This window comes from Pipistrellus kuhlii, unplaced genomic scaffold (genome assembly GCF_014108245.1).
Source record: "Pipistrellus kuhlii isolate mPipKuh1 unplaced genomic scaffold, mPipKuh1.p scaffold_m20_p_4, whole genome shotgun sequence".
NCBI lineage: Eukaryota > Metazoa > Chordata > Mammalia > Chiroptera > Vespertilionidae > Pipistrellus > Pipistrellus kuhlii.
The window spans coordinates 68,904,272-68,919,005 of NW_023425540.1; the positions used below are offsets into that span (position 1 = coordinate 68,904,272).

The 14,734-nt window shown below is 37.3% G+C and overlaps 1 protein-coding gene across 1 annotated transcript in view; it reads left to right on the forward strand.

The window, feature by feature from the left end:
• Positions 1–14,734, forward strand: part of CCDC192 (coiled-coil domain containing 192) — a 176,167-nt gene that overhangs the window by 37,173 nt on the left and 124,260 nt on the right. The window contains exons 4-5 of the mRNA XM_045571118.1: positions 13,232–13,363; positions 14,146–14,202. Of these exons, the coding sequence (XP_045427074.1) occupies positions 13,232–13,363; positions 14,146–14,202 (189 nt within the window). The remainder of the gene's footprint in view (positions 1–13,231; positions 13,364–14,145; positions 14,203–14,734) is intronic.

Consider the following 14,734-nt stretch of genomic DNA (forward strand, 5'->3'; position numbering starts at 1 on the left):
CCCCCACCAAAGGAATGCCCTCTAGCCTGTTTCTTGATCATGGCCATAGAAGGAAAGGCTCCCTGCGGTCAGCAAACATCAAACATCAGAAACCTCTGTCACTGCACTGCCCGGACAGGCTCTATTTATCTCTGACCAGTAGAATATGGTGCTAGCAACAGCCTGCCACTAATGTAAGTTGTTTCCCTTGCCTTTTCCTGAAGGGGAATTTTAGACATATTAGGGAGATACACTTTCTATTTAATCTTTAGGTGCTATGTGATGATGAGACTCATTGGATTTCAGTCAGGGAGTATCACACAGAATTTGGAGATCTAAATGTGAAGGTAGATGCAGTAACTTGATATGACTTTGGGTTGTGTCCTTTCAGGAGGAGGTGAGTGCATTTTGGATTACGTGTGATAGATGCACCATATTATGCGGGAGCATTTAAAGAATTGAATATACTTATGGACATAAAGGTGTAATTGTGCTAAAGTGATATTTAACTGGCCTCTGTTTTTATGTCTACATTGACTGAAGAATTGCTCCTCCTGGCTTCAATCTTGTAATAATTCTGTGACAATCAACCACAGTGTTCCTGACTAGAAGGAATGATCTTTGAGCATATGACATAGGCCCATTCAATACGATATTCCGTTTTCCTGGGCCAAACCAAGTTCTTTTTCAATTTGTTACTGGAGGGCAAATTGTCTGACACGTGAGGTCATGAACCAGGAAGGCCATGGGTAACGTTTCCCACTGTGTGAAGGAAGTTTGTCTGCACTGGGAAATAATGAGGCCAACATATAGGAGCAGAACCAAGATACAGAGTTAAAAAAGAGATGATACTATGAGTTCTTTGGAGTTTGTGAAATCTAGTTGTGAGTTAAACAAAAATCTATTTCTGACTTCCCAGTTATATAAGCAATATTCTTAAAGAAAAGGAGAGTATGTAAGAAACAGTGTGGAGAGGCAAACATTTTAAGAAGTTTGAGTGGGAAAAGGAGCATAGAAATTGAATGATTAGAGATGGCGATGCGGAGAGTTCAACGGACAGCTTTCATACCTCACGAGACTTGCTGTAACAGAATCATCCAGAAAGAGTGGAATAGATAAATGCAGAAATGGATTGAGGGAGCAGGGTGAAAATTCTAGAAGCAAAGGTGTTGTGACAAATGAGATGGGATTCAAAACCAATTGGAAGGATTGGCCTTTTATAGTCAGGACTCCTCCATTTGTTCAATAAAGGTGTTTTGCCCTTCCAGTAACAAAAGCCAATGTAGTGTCAGAAAGACAGCTATCCTCTCACAAAAGAATAAGCCTGGAGGTGAGGCAGTTCCAGGGCTGGTTAATTCAGTGGCTCAAGAATGTCACCAAGAGCATAGGTGATGGCCATCCTTGGCTCTGCCATCCTCAGTGTTGACTGTGACACACTTGTAAGACATCTGCAGTGGTTTTAAGCATTATATTCAGTCAAAACATCCTGAGGGAAGGGATGTGCTTCCTCCTGTGTGTCTTTTTTACCAATCTGATAAAATTCGTCTCCTCAAGCTCCAAGGATGACAGGCCCGTGCTTAAAATACTCTTTTGCTAGTGTACCCGGGAATGAGACCAACATGGCTGGCTTAGTTCATTGTGATTCATTCCCTGAGGCTAGACAAAGCCAAGTTCCTCAAAACACATGGCTGCTCGCTAATCCAAATCTACTGTCTGGTAGCAAGGGATAAATGGGAAACAACTCTTGGGAAACAGATTAGCAGTGTCTGCTGCAGCAAGGTTTATATACTGGTTGGTGGTAAGGTGAGGGTGTAGCCAGCCATCTGGCAGCTTCAATTTTTTCTGTGAATTATTGATGAGGTGGTCCTCAGGGTGAGGGGTGAAGTTGAATTTTGAAGACAAAGTATGAAATGACATTAGATAAGAGAAGAGAGTAATAAATAGTAATCTCAGGGAAAGTTAGTTTACTAGGAGAAAAACAATTATATTTTTATTACAGAGCATCGTTGACTGCCTGAGATTTGTGTTCATTAATTTAAAATGAAACCAGTCAATCCAATTTTGTTATTTTTTTCTAATAACATTCAATAAATGGATGTAATGCTAGCATTTTTCTTGACCACTGAGAGCTAATTAGTAAGTCATTTTCTTTTATTTTTATGGAGATTAAGTTCACATAATGTACAACTAACCGTTTTGAAGGATGCAATTCAGTGGCATTGAGAGCCTTCAAATGTTGTGCAACCAACACTTCTCAAAAGTTTCAGCACTTTGTCACCTCCAGAACACTTTGTACCCATTAAATAAACATCCCCCACTCCCTCCCATTCCCTGACAACCACTAATCTGCTTTATGTCTCTATGAGTTACCTATTCTGGATATTTCATATGAAAGGAATAACACAACGTGTGACCTTTTGTGCCTGGCTTCTTTCACTTACCATAATGTTTTTGAGGTTCATCCAAGTTATAGCAAGTGTCAGTACTTCATTCCCCTTTGTGTCTGAGTAATATTCCATTGTATGTATAATACACAACTTGTTTATCATTCATCTGTTGATGAACATTGGATTTCCAGCTTTAGGCATTATAAATAATGCTGCTATAAACATTTGTGTACAAGTTTCTGTGTGAATATATGTTTTTATTTCTCTTGGATACATACCTAGGAATGGAATTGTTAGACTATATGGTAATTCTATTTTTAACTTTTTAATGACCCACCAATCTGTTTCCCACCAGCAATGGACAAGGGTTTTTATTTCTCCACATCTTCACCAACTTCTTTTAGTTTTCCTTTTTTTTTTTTTTTTTTTTTAATTTCCAGCCATCATTTTGACTGTGAAATGGAATCTAATTGTGATTTTGATTTGCATTTCTTTAATTAATGACCAAAGATGTTGACTTTTTAAATTAAGAAACATTTCCACTAACCACTACACTGAATACCTGAAACTAATAAAATAATATTGAATATAAACTGTAATTGAAAAAAAAATTTAAAGAAACATTTCCAATTCTATTCATAAATTATTAATGAAAATGGGTTTATATAGTTACATATTAATAACAAAATGGGAAGGAAATGAAAGATTCCAGAGATATATTGCAAAATTAAACTTCATCGCGACATCTACTGGGCATTGGGGAGGCTCTGGAACATCTTTCCATGTGCTTTTGGCCATTTATTTAACTACTTTGGAGAAATGTTTATTCAAGTTCTCCCCCCACTTTTTTATTGGATTGTCTTTTGTTGTTGGATTATAAAAGTTCTTTGTATAATCTGGATAATAAATCCTTATCAGCTATATAATTTTCAAATATATTCTTTCATGCTATAGGTTTACTTCTACTATCTCAATAATGTCCTTTGCTGTACAAAATTTTGAAATTTTGATGAAGTTCAATTTAACTTTTTGTTTTGTTGCTTGTGCTTTTTTGATATATATTTTAGAGAGAGAGGAAGGATATGGGATAGAAACATCCATGAGAGAGAAACATCTATCAGCTTCCTCCTGCACGACCTCCACTGGGGATCGAACCACACCTGGGCATGTGCCCTGATCAGAAATTGAGCCGGAGACCTCTTGGCTCATGGATGGATACTCAACCACTGAGCCACACTGGCAGGGCTTTTAGTGCCAAATAAAAAGCTGTGTTTTTAGTGTCAAATAATCCACTGCTAAATCTGAGAGCTTGAAGACTTTTTCCTGCTTTCTTCTAAAAGTCTTTTGGGTTTGCCCTTAAAATTAAATTCATGTTAGTTAAAATTTGTTTATGGAGTGAGGTAAGGTACATCTTCAGTATTTTGCATGTGGTTATCCAGTTTTTCCAGCAGCATTTATTGAAGAAACTCTTCTTTGCCTATTGAATGGTCTTGGCACTATTGTTGAAACTTAGTCAGTCATAAATATTTGGATTTCTTTCTGGAATCTCAATTCTATTTCATTGGTCTGCATGTCTATCTTTGTGCCTAATAAGACACCGTTTTGATTACTGTAGCTTGGCAGTAATGCATTTTGAAATTGGGAAGTGTGAGTCCTCCAATTTTGTTGTTCTTTAACAAGATTGTTTTGGCAATTCTGGGTCTTTGAGATTCCATATGAATTTGAGGGTTGGCTTTCCATTTCTGCAAAGAAAGCCATTGTAATTTTAATAGGGGCTATATTAACTCTGTAGTTTGCTATGGGAAGTATGGCCATCTTAACAACATTAACTTTTGCAATTCAGGAACATGGAATATCTTTCCATTTATTTAGATCTTCATTAATTCCTTCAATAATGTTTTATAGTTTTCAGTATATCACTCTTACACCTCTTTGGTTATTTATTACTTGGTAATTTATTACTTGGTAATTTATTCTTTTGGGTGTTATTGTGGATAGAATTGCTTTCTTTATAGTCATATCATTTTATTGTGCTTTGCTTTATTGCATTTCACTGATACTTTTTATTTTTTATTTTTATTTTTTTACAAATTGAAAGTTTGTGGCAACCCTACATCAAACAAGTCTGTTGGCACTATTTTCCAATAGTATTTGTTTACTTTGTGCCTCTGTCATATTTTGGTTATTTTTATAATATTTTAATCTTTTCATTATTATTATATTTGTTATGGTGATCTATGATTAGTGATTTTTGATGTTACGAATGTAATTTTCTGAGTCACCATGAACCATGCCCATTTAAGATGGCAAAGTTAACCAACAAATATGTGTGTTCTGACTGCCTTGCCATCTGGCTGTTTCTCATCATTCCCCTTTCCTGGGGCCTCCCTGTTCCCCAAGACACAATAATATTGAAATTAGGACAATTAATAACACCACAGTGGCCTCTTAGTGTTCCAGTAAAAGGAAGAGTCACAGATTTGCTCCTGATGAAAATGCTATAAAGACTTGAAATGACAACAAAGGATTTAAAATATTACATAAACTTAGTTGATAAAACAGCAGCAATTTACTCAAAATCTGAAAGAATTTCTACTGTGGGTAAAATGCTATCATATAGCATAACATGCTATAGAGAAATCCTCATAAAAGGAAGAGTCAATCAACACAGCAAATTTCATTGCTGTTTTATTTCAAGAAATTGCCACAGCCACCCATCCTTCAGCAACCATCCAACAATTGATGCAAACATATTACAACTCACTGAAGGCTCACACAATGGTTAGCATTTTTAGCAGCATGCTTTAATTAAGGTACATACATTGTTGTTACTGATTTCTAGTTTCATTTCACTGTAGTCAGGGAAGGTACTTTTCAATCTTTTTAAATTTATTGAGAATTATTTTATGGCCTAACATATGGTTTATCCTGGAGAATGTTTCATGTACAGTTGAGAAGTATGTGTATTATGATGTTGTTTGGTGGATTGTCTTTCATATATTTACTACATCTAGTTGGTTTGTAGTATTGTCCACATATATTTCCTTATCGATTTTCTGTCTAGATGTTCTAGGTTTTATTAAAAGTTGGTATTAAAGTCTCTATTACTATTTATTACTATCTATTTCTTCCTTAAATTCTGTCAATAATAGTTTCATATATTCTGGGGATCTGTTGTTTGATGCATATATGTTAATAATTATAGTGAATTAACCCTTTTATCAATGGTGTTTTGTAATGATTTTGATTTATTATCTATTTTGTTTAGTATAATCTCTCCAGCTCTTTTTTTTTTTTTTTTTTTTTTGGCTACTACATAGTTGCATGGAATATGTTTTTTCAACTTTTTACTTTCAACCTATTTGTTTCTTTGAATCTCAAGTTAGTCTCTTGTAAGCAGCATATTTAAATCATGCTTCTAGACCATCTTTTTTTAAATTGATTTAAAGAGTGGGAAACATTGACTCACTGTCCCACTTATTTATTCATTCATTGGTTGATTCTTATATGTGCTCTTTGGGGGATCAAACTCACAATCTTTCTGTACTGAGATAATACTCTAACCAAATGAGCTACCTGACCAGGGCCTACTCTGGGTTTTTGTTTGTTTGTTTGTTTGTTTTTTAATTGGTCAGTCTAATCCAATTTTAATGTACTGCTGATAATGAAACACATACTTCTTTTCCTTTGCTATTTGTTTTCTCTGGGTAATTTTATCAACTCCTCCAATGCTGCTGCTTTTGTGTTTGATTTTTTTTTTCTAGTGTACCATTTTGATTAGCTTTTACTTTTCTGTATCTTATTAAATTACTTTTAGTTCTATAATATAGATGTTAATATGCTTTGTAGTATCCCATAGGTCCCTTAGGCTCTGTTCATTTCCCTTAATTCTTTTTTTTCTTTCTGCTCCTCAGACTGGGTAATTTCAGCTATCATATCTTCAAGTTTGCTGGTTCTTTCATCTGCCTGCTTATATATGCTAATGAACCCTTCTAATTAATTTTTTTATTTCAACTATTTTTCTTTTCAACTCCAGAATTTCTACTTGGTTTCCATAACTTCTATCCCTTTATTCTTATCCCCTACTTGCTCATACATCATTCTTCTTATTTGTTTTACTTCTTTGCCTGTGGTTTACTTCAGCACTTTGAGCATATTTAAGGTAGTTAATTTAAAATATTTGTTCAGAAATCCAAAAGTTCAGTGTCTGGATTTCCTAAAAAATAATTGTTTATCTCTCTTTCTTTTTGTAAACAGGTAATACCTGGCTTGGTAAGAATTATAATTTTTTGTTGAGAATTAGAAATTTTAAATGTTGTAATGTGGTAACTTTGTAAATCAGATTCTCCTCCCCGAGAATTGCTATTATTGCTTACTGAGGGCTGCAGTTATATATTTGTTATTTTTCTAAAGTAATTTTGCAATTGCTTATCATGTGCGGTCACTAAAGTTTCCTGTTCCATTATCTCTATAGTTAGCCAGTGACTTGACAGAGGTTTCCTTGCTTGCCAATCTCTTTACTCATAAAATTCTTCCCTGAATGCTACAACTATTCTCCTAGACTCTAGAGTTCTGAAATGGTTAGTTCTGACAGTTCTTGTCAGCTCAATTGTTGTTTAAGTGGAGGGATCAATTTCTGAAGCTTCCTACTCTGCCATCTTCTGTGAAGTTCAAATCATTTTGTTTTAACTATTATCTTGAGTACAATTCTAAAATATACCAATACCCTTTCTTGACTTTATCAATACATTGTACAGCAGATAAAATTTATCTTCTTTTCGTTTTAACAATATTGCAATCTATATATATAAAACCCTAATATGCAAATAGACCAAATGGCGGAACAACCGAACAATGGATTGCTATGATGTGTGCTGACCACTAGGGGGCATGCAAAGAACATGTCAGGTGTCAGGAGCAGGCAGCAGAGTGTGAAACATGGTGAGCATTGGTTGTGGTTGGAAGGTGGAGCAGATGAGCGAGGGTGCCAGACCAAGGTGGGGCACCAGTCACTCTGACTGGGATGAGCCTCTGGTGGTTACTGAAATTCTTTACTCCCACATGCCATGCTCCCACCGGGCAACTTGCACCTGCCACCAGCACCAACTCATTCATACCCACTGCCGGCACCTGGCACTGGCTCTGATAGCTTGGTGCTGTCAGCAAGGTGCTGGAGCCGCTGTTCACACACACTGCCAGCACCGACCCTGCTTGTACCTGCAGCCAGTGCCAGAGCCACTACTTGCACCTGCTGCTGGCACCTGGCACTCGATGCTGTCAGCAGGTACGAGCAATGGCTGCTAGCCCCAATCACCCCTGAAGGCTTTTCCACCTCCCTCTGCTCCTGAGAGACAATCTGGGCATCAGCCACAGTCACTTACACCTGTTGACGGTGCTAGCTAGCCCTGCTTGCAAGCACTGCTGGCACCAGCCCCAATCACTCTGTGCCATCAGTGGGTGTGAGTGGGGCCAGCACTATCAGCATGGGAGTGGCAGCAGTAGGGGCTGCTGGCAGACGGGGACTAGGGGCCACGGTGGGAGGGGCCAGGCAGAGGCACAGAGAATGAGCTGAGGTCCTCCCTTGTACCCACTGCAGGCTCATGGCCCACAGTTCCATTCAAGGTGCACTGGGCCCCTAGTATTCTATAGTGATCTTTATTGAACATTGAGGTACATATTGAAAGTTGAAATTTTTTTTTTATGGATTTGCACAGCTTCAAGTATATAATATGAAGTTATCTATTTTACACAATTCTTAAGACAAATGTTGTTATGCTTTCTTAAATCACCTCTTCACTCCATAGTTGTTAGGATCATGAACAGAGGGGAAGGGGCCCTTGTCTTCAAAAGGAGTGAAAGGGTAGAATATTATCTTCCCAGCATCATGTTAACTGTCTGTTCCAGCAAAACTGGCTAAGTAAGATATATAAAAAACTATCCCTTCAAGACTAGGAGAATTTCTACTCTCTTTTTGTAAGCAGATACTTGATTCAAGTTGGACTGAGCTTTTGTTTCTAAGCTCTTTCAAAGCTGTTACTCTATAAAACAAAGTAGTTTTTATGGAAAAAGTAAAAAAGAACAGGAAAGAAAAAAAGAAAGGAAGCAATGCCCAAGGTCTCCAGAGTTTTAAAGTTCAATTGTGATATCTTGCCTCTTCTAACTTGAATTTCCACTTACTTACTTTGATGCTTTGTTTTCTATCCCATAATCTGAATTTAAATTTAGGCATAGATCTTAAGGGTTTCCTGAATTGAAAATTAGACTTTGAAAAGTTCTAAACCCCCATTAAAACAATGAAGTGAATTCAAAGTTTTGGCAGCTAGCATTGTGACTTAATGTAAAGCACAATCTTTTACGCAGTGCTTACATTTTTAAAAAAAATTAAATGTGTACTTTTAATTTTATTTTCCTCTCGTCTCTTTCCTTTTGGACTATCAGGTTTATTTAATGGGCCGTTTTTCAAGGGACTGGGGAAGTACCAATTTTCCTATGCTGATAAACAGTTTCATTATTATGTAATGTAATCCAACAGTAAATTACTAGTTCTTGCTCCAACATTACTATTCTTGCCCCACATAAAGAGGACACAATATCCCTTTACCCTGCTTTTGTGAGGTGATGATACATTTGCAAATTAAGACTCATAGTTTAAAAGTTAATAAATGGAACGACTTTAGCAAAAATTGTTCCTGGCCAATTTGATTATGTCTTGTTGTAAGTTTTAACTGAACTCTCCATTCAACCTTCTAGAAAATTTACAATCTAGTTTGAATACGTATGACTAGCATGTAAAAATATTGAAAGGTAGCACAGTAAAACCCTATTATGGGTACCAAGGTCATAGTGTCAGTGAGTTGTGGGGGGAAGGCTAAAACATAGCTCTCCTGACTCCAAGTCTAGATGCTTTAGAGCTAAGCTGAACTGGAAATAAATGTATCTGAGTCAGAGAGATATGAAGGCAGAAATTCCTGACAGGTAGAGAGGAATGAGATGGGGTTGGTGTCTATATAAAAAGGAAGTAAGATGACAGGTCAGAATTCTCAAGCCTTAAAAACAAAATTGATTTTCTTCAGCTAAATAAGGAAACAAACATGTGAGAAACAATGCTGAAGGCCACATAGTAAGAGGGATGGGGAGAATCACAGGCCTCGTCTTTGCAGGCAGCCTCAGAATTAGGGTTTGAATATAATATATTATAGAACCCAGAGGTAGAAGCAAACCAATCTGTATCCAAATCAACCTCTTCTTATCAGCTTTGGGCAAGTTAATTCATCACTAAAAACATCTAGTTTCTCAATCTTTAAATAATGATAATAAGAAGAAATACAAATAAAAGTTCTTCTAGGGTTTTGAGCAATAGGATAAGGTAGCACATATATAAATAGCACATATTTAAGTAGCTACCGAATAAATGTAGTTATTGCTGTTATTCTATGGATTTTACTGACTTGTTGTCAAGAGCATGGAATTTTGGAATCAGACATCGAGTATTCTATTAGTAGAATGCAATAGAAAACTCAACTCCTACACAATAAGGAAACATTATCTCATTAAGTATAAGTCTCAAGACAGGACATTCTTCAAGATTGCTTGATAAAATATTTCAGTAATGGTGAACCAGACCAAATTTTTTCCATTCTTCCATTTAGAGTGTGGTTCTATCACATAACTGCCTTCCTGATATTAATAGGATGGCTACAGTAGCATTCATATCTGATTGATGAGAGAAAGTACTTCTCCAGATCATCAAAGTTCCTCCTGTGTAGTGAGTGGTCCAAGTCAGATCGCATCTCCTTATACGAGGTTAACTGTTGCCAAAGAAAAGCAAGGCTCTGATTGCTTTAGGCCTTGATTCCTGAACCAATCAGCAGCAATGAGAACAGGATTGTTGTGATTATCAGGCCCCTCGTCTTGAGCTGGGGTCAAATTTGGGTTTAGAGTGTCAGACCCAGGGTCCACTACCACAAGCTTGGGTTCTAACATTTACTTGATACTTCCTTGGGCAAGTTATACAACCAAATTGAACTTCTTGATTTTTTTCTCATCTGAAGTCTTTGGATAAAAGACTTGGCAGAATGCCTGAGATGTACCCAGTAAATGTTAATTATGATTATTACTTACCTATATATTATATATACATCTTATATAATAGTTTTTAAAATACTTGGTACAGTGTGATGTATTTGAAAATATGAACATCAGGTGTGTGTTTGTTTGTTTTACATTTTTTTACCTCCAAAGTCTTACATATAATAAATGTCCCACATATATCCTTAACAAATGTCCCACATATATCCTTAACAAATGACTGAATAAATGAATATCTATTGAGTGAATGAATAAAAGCCTAAAGCAATAAAGAATAGATAGACAACCAAATAGTGACTAGAGGAATTACAGGATCAGGAGAAATATGGAAACAAAATAGGCCAGACTGAGAAAGAATATATTGTGAAAAAAAATACTAGACCTAGAGACTTTTCCCCCTGATGTCTTGAATGGTTGCAGGAAGTAAACAAAGCAAATACAATTTGAGTTTAGGGTAACCAGCTCATTGAGGCTGTGAAGTCTTCAGATAATTTTGTTTTATAATTAGACTAGAGGCCCAGTGGACAAAATTCACGCATGTGTGGGATCCCTAGAGGTTGCTGGCTGTCAGCCAGGGCCTCTCTTCACACCTGCTTTGGCCTGCCACCACCCACTCACCTGCTCCACCATCCCACCGTGGTCCCACTCTCATCGGGGCTCATCAGGGCCAGCAGCGCCTCCACTGCCGCCTGCTGCCAGCGCCACATCGCCAGCACCCACAATGTTCTGCGACACCCCCTGGTGATCAGCCCACATCTAACTCCCAGTATGTTGAACTTCCGTCCATAGAGACAATTTGCATATTAGCCTTTTATCATATAGTATAACTAATAAATATTTGGATAAAATCCATATGAGTGCTTACTGCAATCTAGAGGAAGCAGCTGAAATAATAATAGCTACTGAGTACTTTACATGTTCCAGACATTTTTAGTGCTTCCCTATATAAACTCAAATAATCCTCAAAGCAAACCCATAAGATGAGTACTATTTTTTCATCCCCGTTCCCATGTACAGATAAGAAAATCAAGCCCAGAGAGATTGAACAACTTGCCCAAATCACATAGATAGCAAGAAGCAAACTGAGATTTTTACCCAAAGGGTCTGACTCAAGCGTCTGTATGCTAAGCTGTTACTCTAAGCTGTGTAATCAGGTAGGGTGCTCAGAGAAACTAGGTTACATTCCAAACCATCGTGCACCCAAGAGCTAAATGTGTTGGTGCCCCCACGGTGCACCACAGGCCCCCTAAGTCACCGAGAGTAGAAAGGCCTGGCCAGTAGTACATGACATCCATGGTCCTTACATTTTGCTTTCATAATTCCTAGCTGCCGGGGCTGACCAGCAGTTCCTGAAGGGTGGATGAACAGATTACTCGGACAGTTTCAGTGGTGGTGGTGGAGGAGGAGGGAGGGTAGGGCTAAGGGACGGCCTGCTGAAGGAGCCAGGTCACCTTGATTACCTGCCTCGTTGGCCTTTTATTGTAGTTCTTATCTTTAGATACCATCAGCAGGGTGAGCAAACTTGGGAGGACACATGTGCTTACATTGTCCTCTAGGCAAGGGCATCCAGGGATTAAGCATAAGGATTCCAGTAAACACACGGGGGTCTGCACATGCATAGTCTTGTTTGGAAAGGTCGAGGAATAATTAGGAGCACTGCCTTCCACACTCCCCTACGTCTCCCCTAAGCTGGAATTCCGATAAACAGGGCAGGCGGCCTTCCACACACTTCCCTTTTCTCAGAATGTCCACCTTACAACTTCCCCACCAAGTCCCAGGTGCTCCCAACACCCAGTATATAACATAATGGCTGCGGAGAGAGCCAACGAGACATATTTAAGTGGATGATTTGTGTAGATGGATGGATGGATGCCAGTTCCCACCTGATTTCCAGAGCAGGCCAACCTCTTCATGTTTGGTACATTGTCATTAAATACTGGCTGCACTTTTCAAGATGCGACAATATGATTCACAACAATGCTTAGAGGAATATGAAAGCGGCATGCATCCTCTGAGACGCCCCCCGCCCCTCCTCAGGGGATACGCTGCACCTGGAATGAATGCAAGGCTGTGTGTTCCTTCCCAGGCACTCACAGTTGTTGCTGACCTAAGGAGGAAACGCACAGCAAGCTGCCTGGATGAAAGGAAAAGCTGGTCCCGGCTCTCCAAGGGAATCAAGGGACTAGGGACTATCAAACTACCACTTTCCCAAGAAGAATCTACAAACAAAGGCAGTCACTTCTAGACTTGGTTGTTGTTGTTAAGTTTAGCATAGACTAGCCTTTGATCAGACTTCAACTTGAAATTCCTGCATGTTTTCCCTTTAGCTCCATCTACCCAGCTGCTTATATGGTAATCATTTAAGGGGGTCAGACCTCCTCCACTTTCTAGAGAGCTGTAGTCCCCCAAGAGTTCCCTTTCAAGAGCCACATGGAAAGCACAGTACAGATTTCAGATACAGCTGTACAAATAAAGTGACCTTGAAACATAATAAAGATGATGGTTGAGATGACTGCATCAGAAATCTCTCTGCCTGCTGTAACTATTGATCTCATCTCTTGCCCAAAAAATCTTTATTATGAAAAAAATAAATAAAAGTAATGTTATTTTCCTCTCTATGATGTTGTTTCACCTGCCATCAATGAGGAATATTCAAGAAGCCATTTTCATATTTAATAGATATTGGTGGAGGTAATTAGTTTACATATTGGACTTTTAAGAAGAAGCTTTTTAAAAAGTCACTGTGCCAGAATACCCTTACAAGCAAATGTCTTTAGCTTTCAGCCTCTGAAGAAACAAAGACAAAACTGCTGGAGCAAATTTCCTGGCTGGAGGCAAAACTAAAGGCTCTGGACCACAAGGAACACAGTGGGGAACCGTACGAAAAAATGGTTCTTGAAAAAGACGAGGTATGTAGAAGAAAGATCACCTTCATTTTAAAAGTTACCTACATTGATATGAACTGACAATTCTGCTGTCCTTTCTGGTTGAGTTGGAAGTTTGGGTTTAAGTTCAGGATGGCAAATAATATTTGTATTTGCTAAACATACTAGTAATTGTACTCCCTGATAAATATTTACATTGTAATATTTTTGAAGTTTGTTTGACATGTATCCCTTTAAAATGTCTTATCTTAATACTTTATTTAGTAAATGGTATTGACTATACAAATATTTCTTAGTTTTCAAGGTTTCAAGGTTTCAATCAAGGAATAGTTTCTATATAATATAACAGTGGATCAGAAGATTTGGCAAATGCTTTTAATCAATTTCTTTATAAGAAGTTATTATCCTCTGTATCTCTGGACATTTATATATGGTTATTATATAAATTTATTATATATATAATATATATTCTTAGAAAAACATATCTATATATATAAAATCTATTTGGCCTCATATATATGTATATAGAATATAAGGTAGGTTAGCATTACCTACAGTATATGAGCAGGCATTATTTTTCCCAGTCAACTCTTAACAAACTCATGTACTTTATCATTGTGCTCTTCTATAGGATGGAAAAGAAATAGGGATAGATGCAATAATTTTTTAATGAAAATTTTCAAAACACTCGCTGAGATAATGCTATTCAGTGACTTGAGACCTCATACATATTTATATTTGGAATACTTTGAATATGTAAAAAAGAATAGTTATATACTTAGTTTCTAAACTTTTCTCCATTTCAGTGCATTGAGAAATTACAAGCTGAAGTGAAAGCTTCCCAGGAGCAACTCATAGCCCATGTAAGCACTTTTTTTCCTTCTTCATCTCTTAATTTATACTATTGTCATCCTGGATGTGAGCAGAAAAATTTCAGAAGTTTTAACTGTGGTCATTCAAGTCCTGGCTGGGTAGTTCAGTTAGTTAGAATGTTGTCCCAAGATGCCAAGGTTGTGGGTTCAATCCCCAGTGAGGGCACATCCAAGAATCAATCAATGAATGCATAAGTAAGGAGAACAAGAAATCAATGTTTATCTCTCTCTCTCTTTCTTTCTCTCCATCTCTCTCTCAAAATCAATATATAAAAATAAATACATAAATAATAAAAAATGGTGTTTTTATTGCAAACCAAATCACAAAACTAAGAATCAGTATTTTTATAGAGTTGCATAAAAGAATTCTGATTTATGTGGATGCTAAAACATAAAATTGAGTTCCTATATAACCAGGTGGTCTGATCAGGTGCCACCAGGATAAAACAACTGGAAACAAAAAGTTGAAAGACAAGGAAACTAGGCCAGTTTAGTGAGTTACATGGAAGTAGAATTTTTCGAC